The sequence below is a fragment of the Vespula pensylvanica genome, chromosome 12, assembly GCF_014466175.1.
Source record: "Vespula pensylvanica isolate Volc-1 chromosome 12, ASM1446617v1, whole genome shotgun sequence".
Lineage (NCBI taxonomy): Eukaryota > Metazoa > Arthropoda > Insecta > Hymenoptera > Vespidae > Vespula > Vespula pensylvanica.
Genome location: NC_057696.1, coordinates 2,992,604 through 3,017,506, shown reverse-complemented (window position 1 = coordinate 3,017,506; position 24,903 = coordinate 2,992,604). Strand labels below are relative to the sequence as shown.

Genomic DNA, 24,903 nt, shown 5'->3' with positions numbered 1-24,903 from the left:
TCTTTTTAACTCCAGTTTTTTCAGTTTTTCTTTTTTTTTTTTTTTTTTTCCCCCCCTATACAAAAGTAATTTCGCAAAAACGTATATACGTTATAATATAAACTTCGAGTGGGGTAATTAACGCGTTACGAATCTCCTTGTGTGTTACTGTCGACGAAGAGATATCGCGGTTTCGTTGTTATAAAACATCCTCTTCGTTTTAAAGAAGAAATACAAAACCTCCCTGTACGTGAGAGGACTTTCGACCGATAGATATCAGGTAACTCGTTGCCTATACATATGTATGTAAATTATCATTTACTTCGAACGTTCAAATGAGACACTTCATATGATATTCCGCGATTTTATTTACATATAGTTATGTGATAGTAGTTATTGTAAAATGAGAATATTCTAATATCGTGATGATCTTTTTTTTATCTTCTTTCTCTCTCTCTCTCTTTTTTTTTTTTTTTTGATTCCTTTCAATTTGTAGGAAGACACTTATGTGCAATGTAACAATTATTACGTGATATACGATGACTATTGGAGATCGATTAACCTTGATAATATGTGACGTAGTTTCTTAATTAATTCGTACGTTGCGTTCGTATTTCTTTTGATTTGATTATAACTATGATCGATCTATATGACGATAACCTCTGCCAATATAATTATTCGATACTTCGTTATACTTTGTAGTCAATGATACCAGATGAATCATAGACAAAATTTGTTCAATTTTATCGTTCGTGTTATACATTCGTTTGAATTAGATCTGTTAACCGATACGTATAAGTTCTGCGATATTAACCTGATTTAGTAAAAAAGAGATATTTAAAGAAAGATCGTTTAATCTCGTTAAAACTCTATCATAAATGTTTGGAATATTATTTATCATTATTGAATGATCGTAGGACAAAGAGTACATAAAAATCGAGGATGCCATCGGGTTACTAGCCTTGATCACTAGCCAAATACTTAGCAGGGAAAGCGTACTGTTGTCACGCTAGCGTGCTAATTTTATGTTTGCCATCTACGACGCAGTAAAATGAAAGTTATCAAATATAAATCGATTAATTTATTTTTTCTCTTTCGTTCGTTGTATCAATTAATAAGATGTTAATTTATATTTACATAATATACGGGATGTCGTCATTATAATATTACAAAAAATAAGAATCAATTTGTTGTATCACGTCAATGGTGCGAAATTTAAATTTATAATCTCTATGTTAATATATGTTAATTCACTCTTAGATTAATACTAATAGTATGATATTGTCACGAAGATCGTTTATTTTTATTAAGATGGATCGAGACGACGAAGATTTTGGTGAGGGATACATTGCGGAATCGCATCCACTTAGACCAACTCATCTCTCGGTACCTTTAGGTGGCAGAGGTGATTCCAGAGCACCCAGTATCAGTAGCAGTGTCAGTGATTTAGATGCTCCAATTTATACCAGAGATACTACTGTACCGATTTCTGCTAAAGGGGTAAGTCATTACATATATGTTTATATTCTTTTCATTTAAAAGTCTAATTCGAAATTATCAAGTTGTCATCACACATAACCTATAATTATTGTAATTATATCTATATAAATGGTACTTCATATATTTGATTATATAGAATTGGATCTTAATATAGAATTATTAAGAAAATCTATGTATGAGATCAGTGTTAAAGATCAAAGTAATTCATAAAAAAAAATGTTAGAGAAAATCGTATTCGCTTGCTAACGAATAAGAAATTTATTGATATCCTCTTAGATCAGAGAACTTTCCGATGTATCTGCATATCGATGCATCGCGAAGTTCTGTATATCGATGGAAAACGTACACGTTAGCAAGAAAATACTCTATTTATAGCGAAGTTTCGAAATGACGCGGTTATTCAAAGCCACACGCGAAAAGACACACAAGCGACATATTCTCGACAAGTACATCATGTCGAAAAAGTACATTTACTATATTTTTTATAATATAGTAAGTCATATGGATTGTAAGATGCCTTAGTTTTTCTTTATATATAGTAAATATGTTACACGCGATAATATATAATTTCGAACAACTTACACGAATTTATTAATTTTCATAATCATTTTTATTTCTTAATATTCTTTTGTTACATTTTTTGTTATCGAGATTATAACGAGATCTATTTGATCACCTTGCAATCATTATGACAACGTCCTTGACTATCGATAATTTTTCAAAGCGATATCTTCGCTTTGTTCCTTCATTGTCGCGATGATTGTTTTTTATTCGATAGGAGATAGTCGGTAAAGTTCCTTTTGCGTGACGCAACAATGTGCGTAAATACTACTACATACGTATACATATATGTATGATGTGTATATACATGCAGTAAGAGAAATTGATTGTGAAAGATAAATTGTGACGTAAAACAGAGAGACTGGATGTACTGAATTTTCATTGATCCATTATTTATAATTAGATTTATACAGCATACATTTAGAATTCCATAAATCTTTACATTATAATATCTTGTATTTCAAAATTTATTTATGTTTTTTTATTTTTATGTATCATTATTTTAGTGTTATCTTTTAAAGTATTTTATCTTCCTATAAAACAAAATACCATCTAATAGAAATGGTTTTATTAGTAGATATGTCATATGTATACAAAAATAAGTTAACGAACTAAACTTGACAAACAATATCAACTGATAATTTTAGTATTGATTCACAATATTTACATGATTTATTTATATATATATTTTTTTTTACTTTAAATTAGTTCGTTGTCCTATTATCAGACTCATGTTTAGATATGTCGTATCATTCCACATATATATACATACATTTACTTCTATTAGATATGAATATCGATATTCATACGTATTATATACACATATACATACAAATGGACATGCGTATATATACACATCTGAATCGAATTAAATAGAATTCTAACCGTTCGATTAATATATTTGTAGTCTTCATCGTATAATTAAACGACAATACAATAGAGATGCCTACAATTATCGATCGTATTTATTACATTTAGTTCAATATAATTTAAAGATGATAGAAAAAGCATATAAAGATAAAAAATTTTTTAGGTTATATATATATTATTAATAGATGAGAGTTATGTTATATACATATATTATTAATAGATTGGGAATACGTTTTCGATCGCTTTTCACTATACGTATTCATGCGTGTGTGGTATATATATACATATACATACATACATACATATATGCAGAAAATTATTGAACGGATCGGTGTTCAGTGGTTGTCATTTAGTATTCTATTCTGTATAAAGAATTTGAAAATACTATCAATATACTTAATTACATAAATAACGTTTGAACATATTCCAACTAATTATATGTTTTTATCTTATATTACATTCTTTACATATGATAAATCTGTTATAATATTTGGATCGGGATCATATAAAAATAGGTTACGGGATGGCAGACAGAGTACACCCATACGAGATGCTCTCTGATTGGTCGATACGGTGGGTGTGCGCAGAGGCACGTCTACCTGCTGCGAGTCTGTATATTCTATGCTTTGCGATAACGTTATCTGTTGTAACGAGTCACAATAATTACGACATTAGGAATATTACGATGTATGTTTTTTTCCGACTCTTATTACGTCAAGACAATGAATCATTATAACGAAGTTGTTAACCAAAGTGTTTACGGGAAGTATAGTTTAGATCTGTGATTGGTCGATTCGGTGGGTGTGTTTAATAAGGTTCAGTCATCTCAAAACTAGAAGTATTTCTCGTTACCATGTTTTCTTGCATCGTGTGTTTGTGATATGTGATTTTGATATATATATATATAGTACGAGAATAATTTTCTGAAATTTAAAGTAAGCCATTTATATATACATACATATATATGTGTATATACATGTGTGTGTATATATGTATATTGTTATACTTAACCTTCATTTAATAGACACGTAATATTCATGTAAAGTACAAATGAATACTTATCGATAAAAATGACCGAATGCGTATTTGTGATTAGTCAAGATCATCTATGGTTTCTATGTTCATTCGCCTTGTATTTGTAGGGTACTGACGTCATTTCATAAGAGGGATCGTACAAGAGCTAAAAGCCCAATGGCTATATACGTATAGTTGTATCGTAGTCTTGTGAGAATCGGCCACGTGTTTTTTTACATTCCAAATATATTTTCACGTGTAGGAAGACATTTCGGGAATTCAAACTCACATACATCTGAATGACTCCGAAACTTTTCCAAAATAAATGAGACAACTATTATTTACTATTCTGGTAACGATCCAAGTCGATTTCCTAGAGGTTATTTACACGTTTTGAAAAGGAAGAATATGTTTTTATAAAGGATTCGTCCTATCTCTCATCTTTATTTTTAAATGTTAGGAATGTTTCTCCTTTTCTTCTTTTTCTTTTCTTTTCTTTTTTTTTTTTGTATATTTTATTTGCAATGAATATTCACGAAAATTTCATTGAAAAATTTTTTTCTTTTTTTTGTGAATATATATTACATGATTTTTAAAAGTATAATATTTAAGATTGTAAGATAACTTTTGTCATCAATACATATTCATTATTTCTCGTTGGTCATGCTACTTAACAAAATGCATAAGACTTGTGACGTTTGTTTGTATTTTATTTACCGTGCCAATACATTGTATTTTTAAATACGAGTTAGCGTGACATTAGTCAAGGAGACGAACCAGGATATTCTCATGTGCGAGTTCTCACGTGGCTTTACAAAATAGCGTGACTATAGTCACGTTCCTCGTTTCCCCTACGTTTTCAAACGAGATGCATTTTCGTCGTAGCTTATAGAGTTCGAAGATTAAAACACTTTAACATCTTTCATTTTAATTCTTATCCGAAGAATTAGAGTATCAAATTAATTGGGAGTGAATTATGATCGCTTGAATATTATTTTTTAATAATCCTAACCTATAAAAGTGATTTTCAACCTTCGAAGATTGAAACAGCTGATTTCAAAAATTTCCAAAAATTATTTCAGAACAAATTAGACATTCTAACAGGTTAAACAAAATTTTATAATGATCATTTTTTTTTACCTAGACTTCGAAATCAATTGATATGGATACATCTTCCATATCAAAGATAGTTTATAAATTATTATACATTTCTCGTATTATACGTATATATGAGTGAAATTTATACAATATTGAACTAATAATAAGTAGTTATTGATTAATAGTCAAATAAGAGGCGTAGGTTTGATGAAAACAAATATGTCTCTGTGTGTATCCATGTATTTATTATTATCTAAGATATTATTCATATATTGATTAGTAAAAAACACAAAAATATCATAAGCAAACGAATCAGAAATAAAGTCAACGAAGTTTGTATGACGTAAACGATAAAGAATTTTCTTCGAGCTAATGAAAGGCACACAATGAACAAATATGTCGTCATAGTGTCATCATAGAATGACTGATGCATTTTTCGATTTCATAAGGTTTATATACTTACGAACCATCAGTAAAATATGAAAAAAAAAAAAAGAAACGTACGGTTGAAAATACCTAATAGTAGAGATAAGCAGAGGTCAAATTTTCGCGCTTGCGCTGAAGTAAAATTCTACACCTATCCTATATATGTAAGTCGTTGAATATCTTCTGTAAGCGTTGTCCAACTGAGTTATAAGCGTTTCGAAGATCGAACAGATGGTGTGTTCTGAATAGTTCTGAAGAACACTTCGTTTTTTTCTTTTTATCATCGATATATTATAGTATCGTGGGTGAGTAAGAAAAAAAAGATACGATATATTCAAATCAAGAAACGTGTTCCAAAATTCTAACCTATGTGTGTGTGTGTGTATATATATGTGTTAGATTTATATATTGTTCGATACAATTCGGTCGGTATTCTATTCGAAAATAATAGATTATTTATTTAACAACGTGAATGATCAAATAGACTAGACAGATGAAAAAGTATTTTTTTTTCGAACAGTCAATTAATAACTGAATATACAAAAGAGAGACGAATAATTGCTGAATCTATTGTTTTCAGCGTAAATATATGTATTTTATAAAAGAGAAAACAATGACAAAAAGAAGGAGTTTCTTATTGTGTCAGAGATGTACAACAGATGATATATACGTATGTATATATGTACACATGCACGTGTCGCGCATCACACGCAAATTTTGACCGGTCTTTTTCTTCAATGTCGCCAATTAACCTTACTAATTATCACAAAGTTGACTCAGGGTTGCGTGAACGAGGGTAACGTTCGAATAGTCTCTACTATTTGTTCGTTAAACAGTAGAAACTGATTAGAAACGTGTGTAATTTCATACATGAGTAAACAATGAGAGGAATTCGAAATAATACCTCCGTGATCTTTTATGATAACAATGTATGTTCGATTATCTTCGACATTAGGGTTATCGCTCGCTTTGATCGACGATATAAATAAACTTTGTGTAGTTACATACATGGATAATAAGAAATTCAAATTGATGGAACAACCGTGTTGTAATATGAGTACTCAGCATGCAAAAATTTTTCAAGGGGTGAAAATATAGAGAAAAAGTGAAAAATGATTAAGATATTTTTTTTTAATTATTATTATTTCTGTATGTTTCTTATTCACGCGCTCTCTCTTTCCCTCTTTCTCTCTCTCTCTCTCTCTCTCTCCCTCCCTCCCCCTCTCTCTCTCATTCTCTTTCTCTTTCTCTTTCTTTCTTTTTCTGTAATCTTAGTGCCGAAGATCTTTTACGTCAACAGGGTGTGGCAAAACATTCTGATCGATTCTAGAGCGATCGAGGTTATGCGTATAACCGATTGCATAGCAAACAATTAATTTCTACAATTGGTTCTATTGATCTTGCCTCTTTTATCTTGAAAAGTTAATTCGTCGAAAAGTAAAGACCATCGTTTCTTTAGTGGTCGATTACTCGTCGAACATTTACCGTCAACATCGAAAGTAGTCATGAGTTGAGTGTAATTACACAAAATTATTAAAGAATGACCGTATCTATGAATATATATTTCTTTGTAGAGTTACATAATGTCTCGTAGTAAGTTCGCTAAAAACTCACCAACGTACGTTGGCGTAACATGATCCTTCTGAACGGATTATAATCGGATTTGGCTCGAGATCTTTCGAATAATTTCATGCTTCTATGAAATTTTTAATAGAATTCTCATTTAGAGTATAACTGCATTTTATCTAATATAACATACTATATACAAATAATTCTATATAATGTATATAATGTTCTGTAAAAATATATAATGGAATTTCTTAGTTTCCAAATTGCCACCAATTTTCTTTAGTCAAGGTCATTTGAAGGTTATGCAGTAACTCGTCAATTCGTCTTGACGATAATGTTAATTACAACATTGACTTGAACAAAGATATATACACACTTATATATACTTGCAAAAACATAGATAACCTTCTTATCTTGATAACCTTTTGTATTGTCGATGATTTTAAAAATGACAAGTTTCTTTTTAAGTCGCTTTATTTAATCATTCTCGAGAAGATTGCTTATAAAAGCTTGTTCTTTATGTTCAAATAAGATTTGCAGTCTAATCAATTTATCATGAGTATATTCGAAATAATAGTATATACATTATAGAAAATATATGTTAAAAGGAAGCTGACATTTTTTTAATAATTGCACGAATAATAGCAATAATCTAACAATCGATCCATCTTGCATTAAATAATTTTTAACATATATATCTAACATTTTAGTATATAATGCATATATATATGTGTGTATATATATACATATATACACATATATATATATGTATATATGTATATATATGTATATGATATAAAAATTTTTAATCTTAAGGAAGTTTCTTTTGCTTTTTTTCTACAAAGCTGCTTTACAATGGACGTGCCAAAGGAAAAAGTAAGTAAAGTATTTAATATGTACACTAACGTTAGACGATATAATCTTTGGTATTATTTTTAACTAACAATATTGCTCCAGTCAAATGATGATATACAGCTAGAACAAACTACGACTCCCACTACGTTGGCTCCTACGGCAAAGGTAACTATACAGATGACGATACATATATATATATATATATATATATATATATATATATTGTTAACATATAAACGTGTAACAAAATTATAACCTGCTATCGCTAATTATCTAATAGTTTCACGATATATTTTCTCTTATTTTTTCACGCAGTCCTCTACTCAGGATAAGGATTTGGTAAGTACTTTGTATTGATGTGTTCGCAATGTTTTATAGTAAAATTGAAATCAAATTAATGATTAATATGATTATTATGATACTGCCGAATTAGTTATTTATCTATGTGGTCAACAATTTTTAATCATAATTAGCAATTAAAATTTATGTAGTCAGTTCATGTTGTAAATTGACCTCGTAAAATGTTTTAATAAGTCTCTAACTAAATAGAATGACTTTAATATTTTTATTATCATTTATTATCGTTCAAAAATATTAGGTATTGATAATTTACAAAAAAATAAATAAATTTCGTTTTCCAGATTTAAATTTGTATGGAAAATCACTGGTTAAAAACGTGCTATTACATATATATATATATATATATATATATATATATATATATATACACACACACTCATATATATGTCTAATGCATACAACGTGATTTTCTTCTTTTTTTTTTTTCGTAATCAACATTACATCTAATAGAAACGTTTACCATCTCTCACCCCCATACCGTTAAAAGATAAAACATTAAGAATTTGATAATTCAACATAAGAATTACGAAATGTGGAACGATAAAAGGATAAGAGATATTCTCTGTTTAAATATTATACCGTTATCACATTTTTCTTCACCTCTGTGGGATGAACGAAGAAGAGTGGGAAGGATAGAAGAGGGCGTGGAAGTTAGCTATTGCGTCACGACGGAAAAAAAATTTTTCGGCGGTCAAACTCTTTTTTTCTTTTTTTATCTTTTACTGTACGGCACATGGCCTTCATTTGCCGTGAATTTTATTTTAGCACCCATCACGTAACTTTCGTCTGTAAAATCTTGTCAAATTCCAACAGTTTCAGTATATTTCTTTATACATACCATGAAAATTTATATTGATCAAATGTTTTTATTTATTTATTTGTATAATAATAATTACTATATAATCAATTATAAATGCAATATATAATGAATAAAATTTTATTTGGACACGAATAATTTAGACACGAATTTTATATTAAATTTTCCGAAATGTATTTTTTTCTTCTTTTTTTTTTTATTTTTTAGAATTTTTTAAATCTTTTCATTTGATTTGTTTACCTGCATTTGTAACAAAATAGCCTAGTTCTTTTTTCACTATTAAATAACAACACGTTTCATTTAATTTTGTATGTAACGAAGTGCCTTCATTAATCGCGGAAGTACGTGCTTCTTTACGTTGCATAGTATAATCGATTTTAATTGCATGTTGATCGCGTTGTATATGCTATAAAAAAAAAAAATTGTCACGCAACGACGCGTGAGTATACTTTTACTATTTCGCAAGATATTGTTTCTTTCATAATGTTTTTCCATTCATTTTACGATTAACAGACATTTGATACAATAGAACAGATTTTGTTCGTAATTTAGGGTTTAGAATTTTCTCGCGAAGATACATAAATAGAACATTTACAAAATTTAAATTTCGAGGCCCTTAAATTATTTTGTTATAATTCAGATAATAAAATCATATGAAACTTATTAAATTACATGACTATTATTATTGATATCTTAATCTACTCGCGATATATATTTTTATGAAATATTGTTTATCTGGCAAGATTGACTTATTACGTAAGTTAATTTACAAAATATTTTCCATACTCGAAATTAGACTTATATATATCTAAAATTAACAATAAGCAATCATATATACATAGGTACATACAAACGACGTATTTAATTTATCAATGATGATATTAATGAGACATGACCTACCAATAGAATTCGACGGATTATAAAAATTTAGATAACAATTTTATAAATTACTAGAAAAAGATAAAACAAAAAAGATTTATTTTTTTCATATTTAATAAGTAATTTATATAAAAAATTTCTTTCGCGATAATTAACTTCTACAGATTTCTTTTCTTCTTTTTTTTCATCATTTAACTTTCATAGCCTCTAATCTAAAAGAGAGGTATTGTTCAACAGTTTGTTCTATCGGCAAGTTGCGTTCTTAAAGACGAACAAATGGCGACATATAACCGACACTCAGGTTCAATATACGTAATTGTAAAATTGCTCTATGTAACGTGACAAGCTCTTCTGTTCAACTTTCGTATTCCGTTCACGATTGTTCCACTTACAAGGGCGTTCGTTGGATGTGACAACAGTGATGATGGTAGTGTAGTAGGTAGTCACACATATAAAAAAAAGAAAGAAAAGGAAGAAAAGGAACACAGGGGTCTAAAAAGAAAAGGGTCCTATTATACGAATTCTTCTCCTCTGTCTCCCTTTTCCTCTTCACTTCTTTTTCCTCTCTTCACTTTCAAGGCATTATGTAAAAGAGAGAGAGAAAGAGAGAGATAGTCAGTCAGTCGCTCTAGTTTTTAAGTTGATGTGGTATTTTGTACAGTACGATTTCTAATCCTCTCATTCGTAGAAATATTCAAATTTTACTTCACAAATCAAGTTAATTTCTTTCGATTAAGTTAAGCGTTTTAAAAATTTTTTTAGAATAAATATGGAAAAAAAATGAATTAAAGTCATATCGATTGCGTACATCAAATATTTCTCTGATTGATTACACGTTTATCGTCGTAACGAAGCATACGAGACTTACTTGTTTTATTTGTTTATTTGTATACATTCATATTTTAAACTTATTTTCCTTGACATATAATCATGGATTTATTAGATACCAAAAGAAAATACCAATTCGACGTTAACCTTGAGAATATTGCTATTTTTTGATTTGTTCGTCTCTAATGTAATAGAAGAAAACCTAACAACTATTACACGACTCTAATTTCATAGAATCAGACACGATCTTTGGTATCGATTTCATCACTTTTTCTATGTACAAACACTGTTTTTATCATATTTCAAGCAAGATAGCTCCAATCTTTCTTAAGATTTACATACACACACGATATTGAAGTTCTTGATAGAAAAAGTAAAATCATGAAGTAACATACGAATGATATTATTTCACCTTTTTTTTTTTTACTATCATACGATCAGTCTACCAATCAATAAACATTGAACATTATCATATAGATTCGTGATTTTGTTGAAATTATCATTATGAACTAATTCCATTAGCATGGAATAGAGAAATTTCTCTCTAAAATCGTGATATAAAAACGATAATAAAATATAAATAAAACGATAAAAAATAACGATAATAAAAACGATAAAAACGTAGAAGAAAAAAGAATAAGAATAAGGAGAAGAAAAAAAATATATGAATATAAACGGTGCCTGAAAGAAGCAGAAGAGAGCGAGATCGAATTTCTTTCGGCTAGATTTCAAATACGAAGAGGTCGCTGTACGCATATGTGCATGCGTGTGAAAGGTTGCGACCGGTGACCGACCGGCCAATTGGATATTCCAGTTCTGAAAGCAGAAGAAGAGTGAGTGAGAGAGAAAGAGTTCGTAGTAGGTGGTGGGGAGGTGAAGAAGGGTTGGAGGGGAGGAATAGAAGGGCGTGTAGGAGGGGAGAATACTACACACGTTTTGAAAATCGCCTTTATTCGTGTAAGCGCGCACGCAGATCGGCAGTTGTACGATGTTGTACGGTAGTGCTGACCGTGACACGAAGTGCTTGAGGTCGTTGGCTTTTTCTTCTCGGTTACTTTCTCTTTCCCTTTCTCTTTTTCTATCTTTCTGTATTCATCTATCTATATTTTTATCTCTCATTCTTTGTTTCTATTCTTCTTTTTGGTTCCTTTAACTTTTCTTTCAAAATATCAAAAAATCTCCATTTCTTCGAGATCGTATAATTTCTTTTTTTTCTCTTTAACGGTTATATTGACGCCTTTGTATATAACAAAAGAAAAAAAAAAGTGAACGTGGTTTTGTCCCAAAATGGCTTTTAATGTAAAGGTAAGAGATAAATATAATTAATCGATACGAGGAATTTTCTTCGATTAAAAAACATTCGTATGCATCAATCGATCGGAAGGAAAGTTTTATTGATCTACTTTTTTCCTTTAGATATTATCATAAATGTAATCAATATGAGTATAAACAAATACATGTATCACTGATAATAGTTACACATTTAATTAACTGTTAAACGTGACTTTGATGGGGAAAAAGAAAAAGTAACATTTACAAAATTAATCATAAAGAAGTATTTCAATGGAACTTCCTCGTATACAGTGCTATGTATTCTTCATGTCGTCGTACAAACAGAGATTTATTTTCATGATGATAAAACGATAAACGTAGCTGTGAAAACAGATGAAAATTTATCTTTTACGGATAAGAATTTTGTCGTTTATTTATATTGAAGATTAGCTGCCATTCCGCTTTTTAGAATATTTTTTATTATACATGAAAGAGATCGTTAAAAATAAATAAAAACTATTATTCAATTAAAACTAATCAATGGACATTTTTTTTTATTTCACTTAACGTACTTTATAGTTCAAATAATCTTTGCTTACATATCGTCTTTAACATCGGATTAATTATTATCGGATTATTTACTTAAAGCTTATATTTTGAAATGCAATATTGGAGCCACGATTAGGTGTATCGAATGACTCCACTGTCATTGAAGAATCATTCAAATGTAAAATACATACATGGTTTAAAGGTCTTCACCTCGTAAAGCATAGCTTGAATATTCAAAAGTTAATTTCATACGAATACAAGTAAAAATATATATGTATGTATGTATGTATGTATGTATGTATGTATATTGAGATCAACAAATTTAATACATAAGGAATTTGATATCTATACTGTTCGGTACTATTTGTTAAATTAATTAATTATATTAGATCATCTTATAATGAAAAGATTTCTCTCTTAGAAAAAAAATATTTATTTCTATTTTCTTTTTTCATCGAAAATATCTGTGATAAATGGCATAAAAATGTTGAAATTCTTCAAATTAATTTACTAAAAAGTTATGATAAATTTCTATCAAATTTGTTCCATTTTTTTTTTAAATAATATCAAAATATTTATCGCATTCATTTGTATTTTTATCTCTTTTGATTATTTTTTAATTAAAAAGTTATTATCATTTATCTGTGAAATAAAAGAGATTAGATTTTCATTTCCACTTAAATTCATTCTCTCGTATTCTGTTTGTGAAACTTACGAAAAAATGACATATAAAATCTGTATCTACATAGCTAATATAGATTCATGTATATAACGTATACATAATATTGTGCTTTCACTGTTTTATATTCTCGTGAACTTTCAACGTTGATAATCAATAACGGAGGACATTGTCCAGACTTTGTAAGTTCGTAAAAAATTACAACAACGATCATAACTATACATTCCAATCGTTAAAAAAAAAAGAAGAAAAATAATGTAGAAAAACATGCATTGTGTATAAACATGTGTAGCAATAGATAAAAGCAAAATTATTCTCAAAGATGATATTTTCAATAAAAAAGAACAAATAATATATATATATATAATAAAACAAACTCGAAATGTTTATATTATTTATCAATATAAAATAATTATTGTCCATTGTTGAAAATATGAACGATCTATTGTCATAAATCTACGATTTCGTCTTTTCTTCGAAAAGGTCAATTTTATTCCTTCGAAATATCCAATTACTCTGTGATTCATGCATGCTCGACGTTCTTTACAGAGATGATATGTAGACAGACAAAGAGAGACGATTAGAATTAAAACGATTTTATAAGATATACTCGAATGGGACTATGCTTAGTAAAGAGAGCACGTAAAGAGTTTTCCGCTTGTCTGTAGTATAGACTACTACACGCATGCGCGTGGAACGGCTGTTATTTTTAACTCATCCAGACAGCCATTCCGACTGGAGGCTCGTCCGTTTTACAGCCAATAGAAATTCTTCATGAATTGGCACACCTATCTCGGCGCATCGCTCACACACAACTTTGAGAGTTTCGTGCCGGTTTGTCGTAATATACAAGGTCGCGGTGAAGGTGCATCGAAGGTGCATGCGTACTTTTATACATAGACGTAATATCGCATATTACGTTATGGTATACGTCAATGAATACTATTAAAAAATACATTTCTTTTTTTTCTGTTTAATACGTTTATAAAAATTTAATAAAAACATCGTGCAACGATGTCATTATACAGGAGTAGACCATAAGTTCCTAGATGATTTTAAAATTCAATTATACTTTTTCGAAACTTTCTAAGCTTGTAATTAGGTTTGCAGTTTTATAATCTGCAAACAAAAGTTAGCTTTAAAAGTTTCAAAAAAGAATAATTGATTCTTAAAAACGTCTACAAACTTATTGCTCACCGTATAGTTTCATTCGAGATAAAAAATAAAAACAAATGATATATATATCATTGTTTATAATAAAATTATAGTAAAATTAATATTAACGAATTATAATGATAGTTAAGCTCTGTAATAGCCATTGAAATCTTTATTGTTTGAATTTAATGACGTGTTACAAATTTACAAGGTGGATGAATAAATAGCATTGCTTTACTGTTTAGAGTAAATACTCAAAGAAAATTTCTTACCACGTCTTTCCTTATCTCTCGATAAGCCTAAAGCAAAAGTTCTGTATAGGTCAGTCTCAGAGATGCAACCTTTGGTCGATGACAATAAATTAGATCGTATTATTATTATTGAAATTATTAGTTTACTTTCCTCTTCTTTTTGCTTCTATCTTCCAACATTTTATAGGGAAAGAAAAGTCTTGGCGTTTTCGTGTTTTACATCCCTGAAAAAAAAAAAGAGGAAGAAAACATCCTTTTGATTTTCTATAAATTATCATCGATGTCAATGATACATTTTTCGAATATTTCTTAGAAAATATATTTACTTTTCTATCTGTAATATAAATGTAAATAATGTTGATTGGAAGAAACGTTATTACTGACTTGTATCATCAGTTGGCGATTACCATTTGAGTATATTCATATAAAATGATATAGATATGTATATGAGAGAAGTAATGCGTATATTAAGTTCGTAACACACGTGAATCCCATTCTCATTGATTAGCTAATCGTTAAATTAGTGCGATGAAATGAAATTAGTATCGTTTAGAGAAAGAATGTCGTAAGGAAATTAATAAACGTCGCTGCTACGCTGTTGCTAGTTTTATTAGCGTATGGGTTCGATCTTCAGTATTTATAATGAACATTTACCTGTGTGTGTGTGTATTATATATATATGTATATATATATATATATATCCACACACAAGTTCATATTATTCAAGGATCATATAAGGCCATTATACACGTGCACTGATGAGAGATCGGTAAATAGAAGTATAATGTTTTAAACCTGTGTTAGTGTTAATTTTTACGTATCATCGTTGTTTGTGTTAGTATGTAGGCCAAGCTGGTATAAGAATGCAGACGGGGGTACCGACCCGTCAGTCTTTGACACATATTTCAATCTAGTGGAGAAGGAAACGCTCTCGTGTGCGCGACGAAAAGTGACGTTGTAACACATTAATAAAGAAAAAGAAGTTGCGCGTGTAAGCATTTAAATATACCGAGCGCTCAGTATTACACAGAAAAAACTATCAGATTACATGAAGATATTAATATTTCATTAATCGCGGAATAGAGGTGTTTTATTTCGAAGCTGAAATTATAACGAACTATTTTGCATTGGATCGTTCTATATCAATTAAAATGCGACAGCTTACGAAAACGGTAAGAGTTTTATAATAGGGCTTTAATTTATGCGTGCGTGCGTGCGTGTGTGCGTAAAGAAAAATAAAAAAAAATACGTGCGACCATTACATCACTTATATTATCTTCATATTATAATTTGATGTATTATTATTACAGGGTCTCAATATTCGATTAATTTTTGCGATCACAGCTGCTGTACTGGGATCATCGTTTCAACATGGATACAATACTGGTGTGGTTAATGCTCCTCAAGAGGTATAATAAATTTTTAATAATGAACGTATATATATATATGTATATATATATATATATATATATGGTTTAATTTTAGAGAATACATTTAACAAGTATAAATAATTAAAATAAAATTTATCGGCTTGATAAAAAGAACAGTTTTAATTTTTTAACGAAAGTTTCCTTGTTATTTTGTAGAACCATGAAGTTATGACTATCATATTACAATATTCCATCCAGTATATATAAATCGGATTAAGTGTGTTAATACGATCGTATGATATGTTTCAGCTTATTGAAAACTGGATTAGCGAAGTGAAAATGAATCGGACTGGAATTCCAACGAGTCAATCCGAAGTAACTGTGATATGGTCAATAACAGTATCGATATTTTGCGTTGGTGGTATGATAGGTGGTTCATTGGTGGGTACAATCGCTAATCGGTTTGGTAGAAAAGGAGGTTTGTTGTTGAATAACATACTCGTCCTATTAACTGTCCTACTCGAGGGATTCGCCAGAATGGCGAAATGTTACGAGATGTTAATAATTGGAAGATTATTGATCGGTATCAATTCAGGATTGAACGCAGGATTGGCACCTATGTATTTGTCTGAAATATCACCTGTTAATTTAAGAGGTGCAGTAGGAACGGTTTATCAGCTTGTCATCACAATTTCAATCCTGATAGCACAAATTCTTGGATTAGAAAAAGTAATAGGAACGGAAGATCATTGGCCTCTTTTGTTTTGTTTAACTGGAGTGCCAGCATTGTTCCAAGTCATTACTCTACCACTCTGTCCTGAAACACCAAAATATTTGTTGATTAACAAAGGAAAAGATATGCAAGCGCAGAGAGGTAAGAATATATTATTATGTCTTTTAGTCTTTCCGAATTTGCTAAATCCTGCCCGCCCGTATATCAATCTGAAATTTATATCGTAGCTTTAACTTGGTTACGTGATACCATCGAAGTTCACGACGAGATGGAAGAGATGCGATCGGAATACGAATCAATGAAACTCATATCGAAGGTTACGATGAAAGAACTCTTAGTAAATTCCAGTCTTAGGATTCCGCTGATAATAGCTGTCATGGTGATGCTTGCGCAACAATTTTCTGGCATCAATGCCGTTATGTTCTACTCGACGAAGATCTTCAGGACAGCACAACTTAGCCAGTCTGCTGCTCAGAATGCTACGATGGGAGTTGGTGCAATGAATGTTCTCATGACGTTAGTTTCGTTGATTTTGGTTGAAAGAGCGGGAAGGAAAACGTTACTTCTGGTTGGTTTCTCCGGCATGTGCATAGACACGATTTTATTAACTATTTCTCTTGCATTTTCTGTAAGTATTTCACATTTTTTAATATCGTTACATCGTCGAAATATATTAATTGTTATCTTATCATCTTTACCTACAAATTTTATTATTTATCTTTATAGGACACATCCGACGTAGCTGCTTACTTCTCCGTAATATGCGTCATTCTATTTGTAGTATTGTTCGCAATAGGTCCTGGAAGCATTCCTTGGTTTTTGGTGTCTGAATTATTTAATCAGTCGGCACGACCTGTAGCTACTTCTGTAGCCATTGCTGTTAATTGGACAGCTAACTTTGTCGTTAGTATTGGATTTCTTCCTCTCCAAGAAGCACTTGGTGCTTACGTGTTTATAATTTTTGCAGCGTTACAAGGATTCTTTACTTGTTTCATTTTTAAGAAAGTACCAGAAACTAAAAATAAAACAATAGAGGAAATTACTAGTATGTTTAGGCAAATATCCTATCAGTGAGAGGATAATACATATCTTTAGATAGAGATTCATCAGTGAAAAAATTTAATGTGCCGAACTAACGCAGATGTAGATCCTACGGGAGAACATGCATCTGACAGATTAGTAATATTGTGTTAATTGTTTACATCATTTTCATATTTTCGATTATTATTTCATATTCGATTTTCCATTTCGTATTATTACATCTACGATGAACAAACATGACAAAAAAAGATGTACATTAAAAGTTGTACATAAAATTTGATACATAACAGTTAACAAAATTATATCATTGTATATCGTCCTATAAAAAATAACTTGTTTTAAACGTACAATTATACTGACAATATTCATTTTTTACGTGTCATATAAAAGCGCATCAATTAATATATCGTTAGATCGCGCACATTTTTATAAGATACTATTCTTTTGCTTTTAAGATTATAAAATTTTTAATGAAACTTTAATTTAGTTCCTATTATTCCTGGGACTGTATCAGTAGAAAACAGATCATCAGATATTGTGTAGGAGACTCGATTAATATAAAATTATAATAGAGTCCTTCCAAATAGTAATCTGTTTTTACAAGAAGATACCCAAATATGCAAATGAATTTTTGTGCCTGCAAAGAATTATAATTCTAGTCATGAGAAGACATTTGTTTAATATTAAATACAAATAGCTAAAGGGGTCTTTCTTCGGGGAAAAACAAACAATTACAAAACCTCTTATTACAAAACCCTGTCTTTTGTGTATTTTTTATGAGATGAGTTTTCAAGATTGAGATTATCGTTCTAAAAAAGTGGTAGAGTACATTTAATCGTTAGATGTTAAGAAAATTGCTACTGAAAAGATGGAAAGATTTTTTGCCTTTAAAGTAGATTATTGCAGTAGGTGTGATATTGATGATTTATATAATCTGAAATATAATACAAAAAAGTATACATATTTTATTATAATAATCTTAAATGTTTTATCAAATAAAAAGAAAGATTGACAAGAATTGTAAATATGGATGTAGATGTATAGCAAGATTATCATAACTATAAATGGCATAGAATAGAAAATAATTATATTTATGTATGCATGTAGTTTACTAATGGTTAAAAAAATTTATCCACAAGCATAATTATGTTCGTAATCTGTACACAATCGTTATTCTAATGACATTTATATATATTAAATGCATATACCAAGCATATTTCATTGAAAGCTAATCATTTTGGCAATTAAATGTAAGAATAGCATATGAATACATATTTTTTTAGATGTATTTATAAACTCAAATAATACTCAGATATAAAATCATTTATAATATCGATACAACGAAGAATGTTAAGAATTTAAAAGTGTGTGTACATGATTGCAACATGCGTTAAAACAAAGAAAATATGTAAGTTACAATATATCTGACTTTAATTTATGAATTCTGCACAAAGGTATTTTTATTGTCATAACTCTCACTGATATATCTCTTGGAAAATATATTACAGAACAAAATTTCTTCATTCATACTTACAATTTAAACATGCATATTTGCATTTAATGGAACTCCTATTGTAGATACAATATTACGTTTAATTTATACAATAGTCGGCGTATCTTGTGGACTACTATGTAAAATAAAATAAATGTTGGAACATCTTACAATCGTAATGCAAGTCAGTGAGAAATTTAATTTATGTATATAAAGTATTCTAAAAAGTTTATGATCGTGATACATTATTTCAAACGAAATAAATTTCTTAATATAACGCATAAATTATTTATTCTACACTTGCTTTCCCCCATATTTTCTCTCTATTTTCTTTGGTCCGTAAAATATTAATAAACTTCTACGTAAAAAAATGTTACTATTGCATCGAAACAAACGTATAGAAAATATTGACGATGCTTTCTTTTTTTATATTTTGTTTAAAGATAGTTTAAATAAGAAATTTAAACGAGACACAATTATTTTCTTCACAAATATGTTCTCGCATATCAAGATTCAAATAATTAAGGAATAAACTAATAAAGAAATTCAGTACTCTTGCTTCAGCGCTGTTATATAAGTTGCAAGAAGCGTTACTTTAACAAAAGTTTACTAATTTGTTAAGACAAATTTACCGCTCGTTGCAAATCATTGAATTCGACCAATCACGTTAAAGTGCTCATGCGCACGCATCCAATTTTCTTCATGTTGACATGTCGTAAAACAGTGATGGCGGGAAATCTATTTGAGAATAATTGAGTGAATCACCGTCAGATGGCAGGAGGGATTGCATGAAAGCGACCGCGAAAATGCGGTGTGCGGCTTCTCTTAGTCCGTCAGAGTAAACACAAAGGGAAACGAAACGGAGCGGCGCACCTCGTGCGCCGCCACACTCGCGACTCGTTCGCGGTGGACGAGTTGTATATCTGTTTCTTCCTTTCTCTTTCTTTTTCGCTTCATACAAAGATAGATGGAGAGAAAAAGATAAGGTTCTTTTTTCTGATACATTGTATGGTGAACTCGCGCGTGTTGATAAACGTTAGGAAGAAAGAGAGAGAAAGAAAAAAGGAAGAGAGAAGGGAAAGGGAGGTGAAGGTGTATAACGTGGCACGCGTTCGATGGTGTCGGTGATCGACGAAATAGCTTAATGTGTGCGGGGTGGACGCGTGGTACGCTCGAGGCGTCCACAAATGATTACTGGAACCGAGCAGAAGGAAAATGTCAAACGCATTGCCGTCGCGAGGACTCGTGAACGGTGAGAATAACGAGCTCGGTGCTGTCGCTGCCGCTACCACTGCTGCTCCCAGTGTCTTTCCTGGTCGTAGTGGTGGTGGTGATGCCGCTGATATTGTTTTCAATGGTTGTGGCAGTGGTGGTGGTAATGGTGGCGGTGGTGGTGGTGGTGGTGGTGGAGCTGGAGGAGGTAATGGTAGGAGTAGTGGAGAAAGAGAAGAAGAAAGAGGTAGTGGAGGATACGTCGTTACCGTTTCTACCGACGAGGGCGTCGTCGGCGTCGTGGATTTACACGACGCGAATTTGGATCCACGAGTGACGCCGGTAAATTTTCCTGAAATACGTTCATCGCGGGACGCGTCGACACCGGCTCGCGATTGCTACGCCGATGGCAACGCTAATGCCGCTCCCGAATATCGCGAAGTGTGTTCTCTAACGAACGTCTCGACGTCGTTGGGACTTGACGGTGGTATCACGACGAACACTGCTACTGCTACTACTTCTACTACTACTACTACTACTACTACCACTACCACTACTACTACAATTACTACTACCACTACTGCTGCTCCTGCTACTGCTACTGCTATTGCTGCTATTACTACCAACATCATCGCTACTGCTACTATTACTATCGAAACGAGTACAATAGCAACGACGAAGACGACGACGACGACGACGACAACGACGGCGCTGAGGGTCGCGACGTACGACAACGACAACATGGTCGCGGCGATGAACGAGCACTTGTCCACCTCGTCGGCGACGAGCGGTGCACGCACGAGTGTTTCTACAACTACAACGACGACTAGTAACGTCGCCACGAGTAACAACAACAACAACAACAACAACAACAACAACAACAGTAGCTGTCCGCGGAACGAATTCCAGAGTAACGTAGACGAGGAGAGCAAATCCGTCGCTGGGATACTTAGTTTTCCTTGCGATTTTGATCACATGTACGCCAGCATGACCGACGGCGGGACGCCGGCCGCAGCAACGGCGACCTCCGCTCTCGGTGTAAGCCCGTTAAGGGGTAACGAGCCACGTCAGAACGATCTAACCGAGGTCAAGCACCTTAAAGAATTGTTATTACTTCATTTGGATCTTATTCAGCAACAATCGGAGCAAATCGTTACAAAGGATAAACTTCTTGCTGCTCTTCGACAGGAAAATGAGACGGTACATAGGAATGACATACTGCATTACTTTTATCTTTTTTCTACCTTCATTCTCTTTTATCTCTTTTCATCGCGCTTCCTTTCTTTTTTCCCGCCTTTCTTCTATCTCCCCTCCTTCCTGTTTGGTCGGCATTCTCTCTCTCTCTCTCTCTCACACACACACACGCACACACACACACACACTCCACACTCTCTTTTCTTCTCCGTTTCTCTGTCTCTCCTCTCCTTTTCGCTTCTTCCTTTCTTCCCCTTCTCTTTTCATTCGTATCAATTCTTACGTCGCCGTTTGACTCCATCTTGTAAAACGTGCTACATGGCGCGCACATGCTTTGAATGTCAGTTCTCTTCTTTCCACTCTATCCCTCCTTCTTCTTTTGTTCTCCATTATCAAACTGCCCGTGAAGGTCAACCGTGGAATTTCTACCACGTGGTGGCGCTACTTTGTCATGTTTTACCGCATGCACACGTACACGGACACGTTGATTTGACTTTACATTGTTATCTTTAATTTCTATCGAATTTTCTCCAGTAAGAATGTCGAGTAATTCGAAGATGAGAGTGGTCATATTCATGCATATTCCAAATAAAGGAAGAAACGTGGCGCATCGCTTAAAAAAGTACATTTAATATTATGTTATTGTTTACACTTTAAACATAATTCATTTTTGAAAGTTTCAAAATTTCTTACCAAGATTGTTAATTACTAAAACGAAACTAAAGCTTTAACGCGCGAATGTATTTTAATATTTTTGCATTTTTATTGCAGCTCAAATTGCGTTTGGAACGTATGGACAGACGAGTAAATTTGCAAAAACTAAGGTCCGAAAGTAGTGAAAATTCTATTTTATCTGAACATATAGGTGCATGTTCTCCTCCCAGTTTAAACTCAGTGACTATACCATCAACCAGTGATATTCACAAAAGTATTCAATCTGAATCTAGTAATACGCAATATAATGAAAGTTTTAAAATACGCTTGAATACCAGTGGTGGAATTACTACGGTCAAACAAGAATGTAATGATAATCAAGGTAAGCATGAGAAACAGGACATTGGCAACGAATCTAGACTAGAGTGGGAAGAAAAGAAAAAACGAAGATCTGATCCAACACCGTTATCTGGTGGCATTAAAAGAAAAAGAGGAGTTTCTTGTTCGTCTACAATTAGTAATGACACAACTTCGACGATACAGGACAAACAATTAAGTCATGAAAGTAGTCGAAAAACGGATAGAAAAGGAAAATCTCTTGTAAGAAAGGAATCGTTTTTAACGACAGAAGAACATTATTATACAGCAGTCGGTGATCCAAATTATACATTAAGTTTGAAAGAATCATCTCCACCAGATATAAATACTACGTTAGAAGTTCCCAATTGGAGAGTTAAGGTATATACTAGCTGTTATACGATGGAAGGAACAGAGAATCTTGATGATGAAATTTTCAATAAAAGGCACTTGAAGCTAGAGAACGACGAAAGGAGAAGAAAAAGATGGGATGTACAAAGGATAAGGTATTTACTTTCACTTTGTAAATTTTGTAATTTGATTTGTATGAAACTTCATATAATATGCATATGATTAAATTTGATATGTAATATTTTTTGTTAGAGAGCAAAGGCACATAGAAAAATTAAAACAAAGGCAAGAACGACAAAATCATCAAGCTACTTGTTATAATACAAATCATACTGGTCCATGTCCGTCGACAATGGAAGAGGAGGCTGTGACATCTTTGTGGCCTGATGTAGAACAGATACAAAGTCTTCAAGTGGATCATCAGTTGCCAGTTACTGCATTCGGCGCTCCTATACCTAGTTTTACTCCAAGGTAATGAAAGTAGTGAATTGAAACTAAAATATTTGTAAATCATAAATATTATATACATTTTTTATTTTAGTGAATTTTCCTTACCTTGGACTCACATGGTTCTAACAAAAAGTCGATGTCCTAAAAGATCTACAGGAAGAAGAAAAACATCTAGGAGATAAACTTTATTTTGGCAAAATTTTTTTTTATGCATCAATTTTAAACTCATATTAGTAATATTGACTCCCCACCACATTTTTTTACGTGTTATATTTTGCTATATAGAATGGAGGCACCAAAGACGTTTTTATTATACTTTTTGTTCTTTTTTTATTTTATTTTATTTTTTTTTTTTTTTAAATATACGATATACCGGATTTTAGATCATAGAACTTTTTATATCCTTGGCGATTCGGTGTTAACCGTGATAATTTCTATATATTTTGATTGTTAAATTTTGTTATAATTGGTGCCGGTTGTTTTATTGTGCTAATCTACTGTTAAGTTTGATGAAACGTTAATTGTCGGTAATGTTTATTTCGCATACCTGAAACTTGTCTAAAATTGTACAAAGTAATTAATGTACTATTTAAAATTACATTTATTTTTTGCCACTGATTGTATAAAGATTAGAGTAAAAAATGTACTAAGACGATATAATGTTAAGTAGTATGTTATAAAATGATATTATGTAGAACCATATCACATAATTGTGGATTTTGTGTAGCTCCAATCAATCACAATCTTCTGTTTTTTATCTTGAATTTTTTTTCTTTTCATTATTTCATTAATGACAATTTTCTATAGCTCCTAAATGATATCAACCTGTCTTCTTTTATAGTTATGATAAGGATGAATCACTTTTAGTGATTCATCTGTTACTCTTATATATTATTAAATCAAAATACGCGCATTTGTGTATTTCACTATCACTGTTATAAACAGAACATATGTGAGATAAAAATAAATATGTATACCATTTTTGTACAAATTATCTGCTCATATTAATATGAATTTAATATAACAAATATCAACTTTATTCGAACAAATTGTAAATTATAAATCTGTCTTTTTGTTAAATCAGCACATTCATGCTGACTCGTGTACGTAAAATTATTCTGATAATATGAAGAATACTATATTAAAGTTAGGAGAAATATGATTTTAATTATTATTTAATTTTATCTAACGATAAGGAGACAGGATAGATGATTTACCGTCCATAAGAACTGTTAGTTTTCTAAATGAGTGAACATTAAAAAGAACTTGATGTGTATGGTACTAAAAATTTGTAAATATATTCATTCGTCTAATCGAAAATTAGTTTATGTTATTGTAGTATATAAATGTATGACTGAAATTATAAATTATTATTTTTAATATGTGT

General features: G+C 31.1%; 2 protein-coding genes across 9 annotated transcripts; both read left to right on the top strand.

Annotated features, from left to right (window-relative positions):
• Window positions 1-44: 44 nt before the first annotated feature.
• On the top strand, window positions 45-19,583 carry LOC122633478 (solute carrier family 2, facilitated glucose transporter member 1-like). Of its 8 annotated transcripts, XM_043821397.1 has the most exons (10): window positions 45-259; window positions 1,291-1,315; window positions 1,376-1,479; window positions 7,863-7,893; window positions 7,975-8,037; window positions 8,188-8,211; window positions 15,973-16,071; window positions 16,342-16,906; window positions 16,993-17,393; window positions 17,492-19,583. In XM_043821397.1, the coding sequence occupies exons 3-10, from the start codon at window positions 1,430-1,432 to the stop codon at window positions 17,837-17,839; spliced, it is 1,581 nt and encodes a 526-aa protein (XP_043677332.1). In that variant the 5' UTR covers window positions 45-259; window positions 1,291-1,315; window positions 1,376-1,429; the 3' UTR covers window positions 17,840-19,583. The 8 variants fall into 8 exon arrangements, with proteins under 8 accessions (XP_043677332.1, XP_043677333.1, XP_043677331.1 ...); XM_043821400.1 differs by lacking the exons at window positions 45-259; window positions 1,291-1,315; window positions 1,376-1,479 and adding an exon at window positions 3,538-3,845; XM_043821401.1 differs by lacking the exons at window positions 45-259; window positions 1,291-1,315; window positions 1,376-1,479 and adding an exon at window positions 5,292-5,753.
• Window positions 19,584-19,720: 137 nt separating this feature from the next.
• On the top strand, window positions 19,721-24,836 carry LOC122633476 (putative uncharacterized protein DDB_G0277255). Its single transcript, XM_043821393.1, has 4 exons — window positions 19,721-21,710; window positions 22,476-23,221; window positions 23,319-23,537; window positions 23,608-24,836. The coding sequence occupies exons 1-4, from the start codon at window positions 20,514-20,516 to the stop codon at window positions 23,696-23,698; spliced, it is 2,253 nt and encodes a 750-aa protein (XP_043677328.1). The 5' UTR covers window positions 19,721-20,513; the 3' UTR covers window positions 23,699-24,836.
• Window positions 24,837-24,903: the final 67 nt, after the last annotated feature.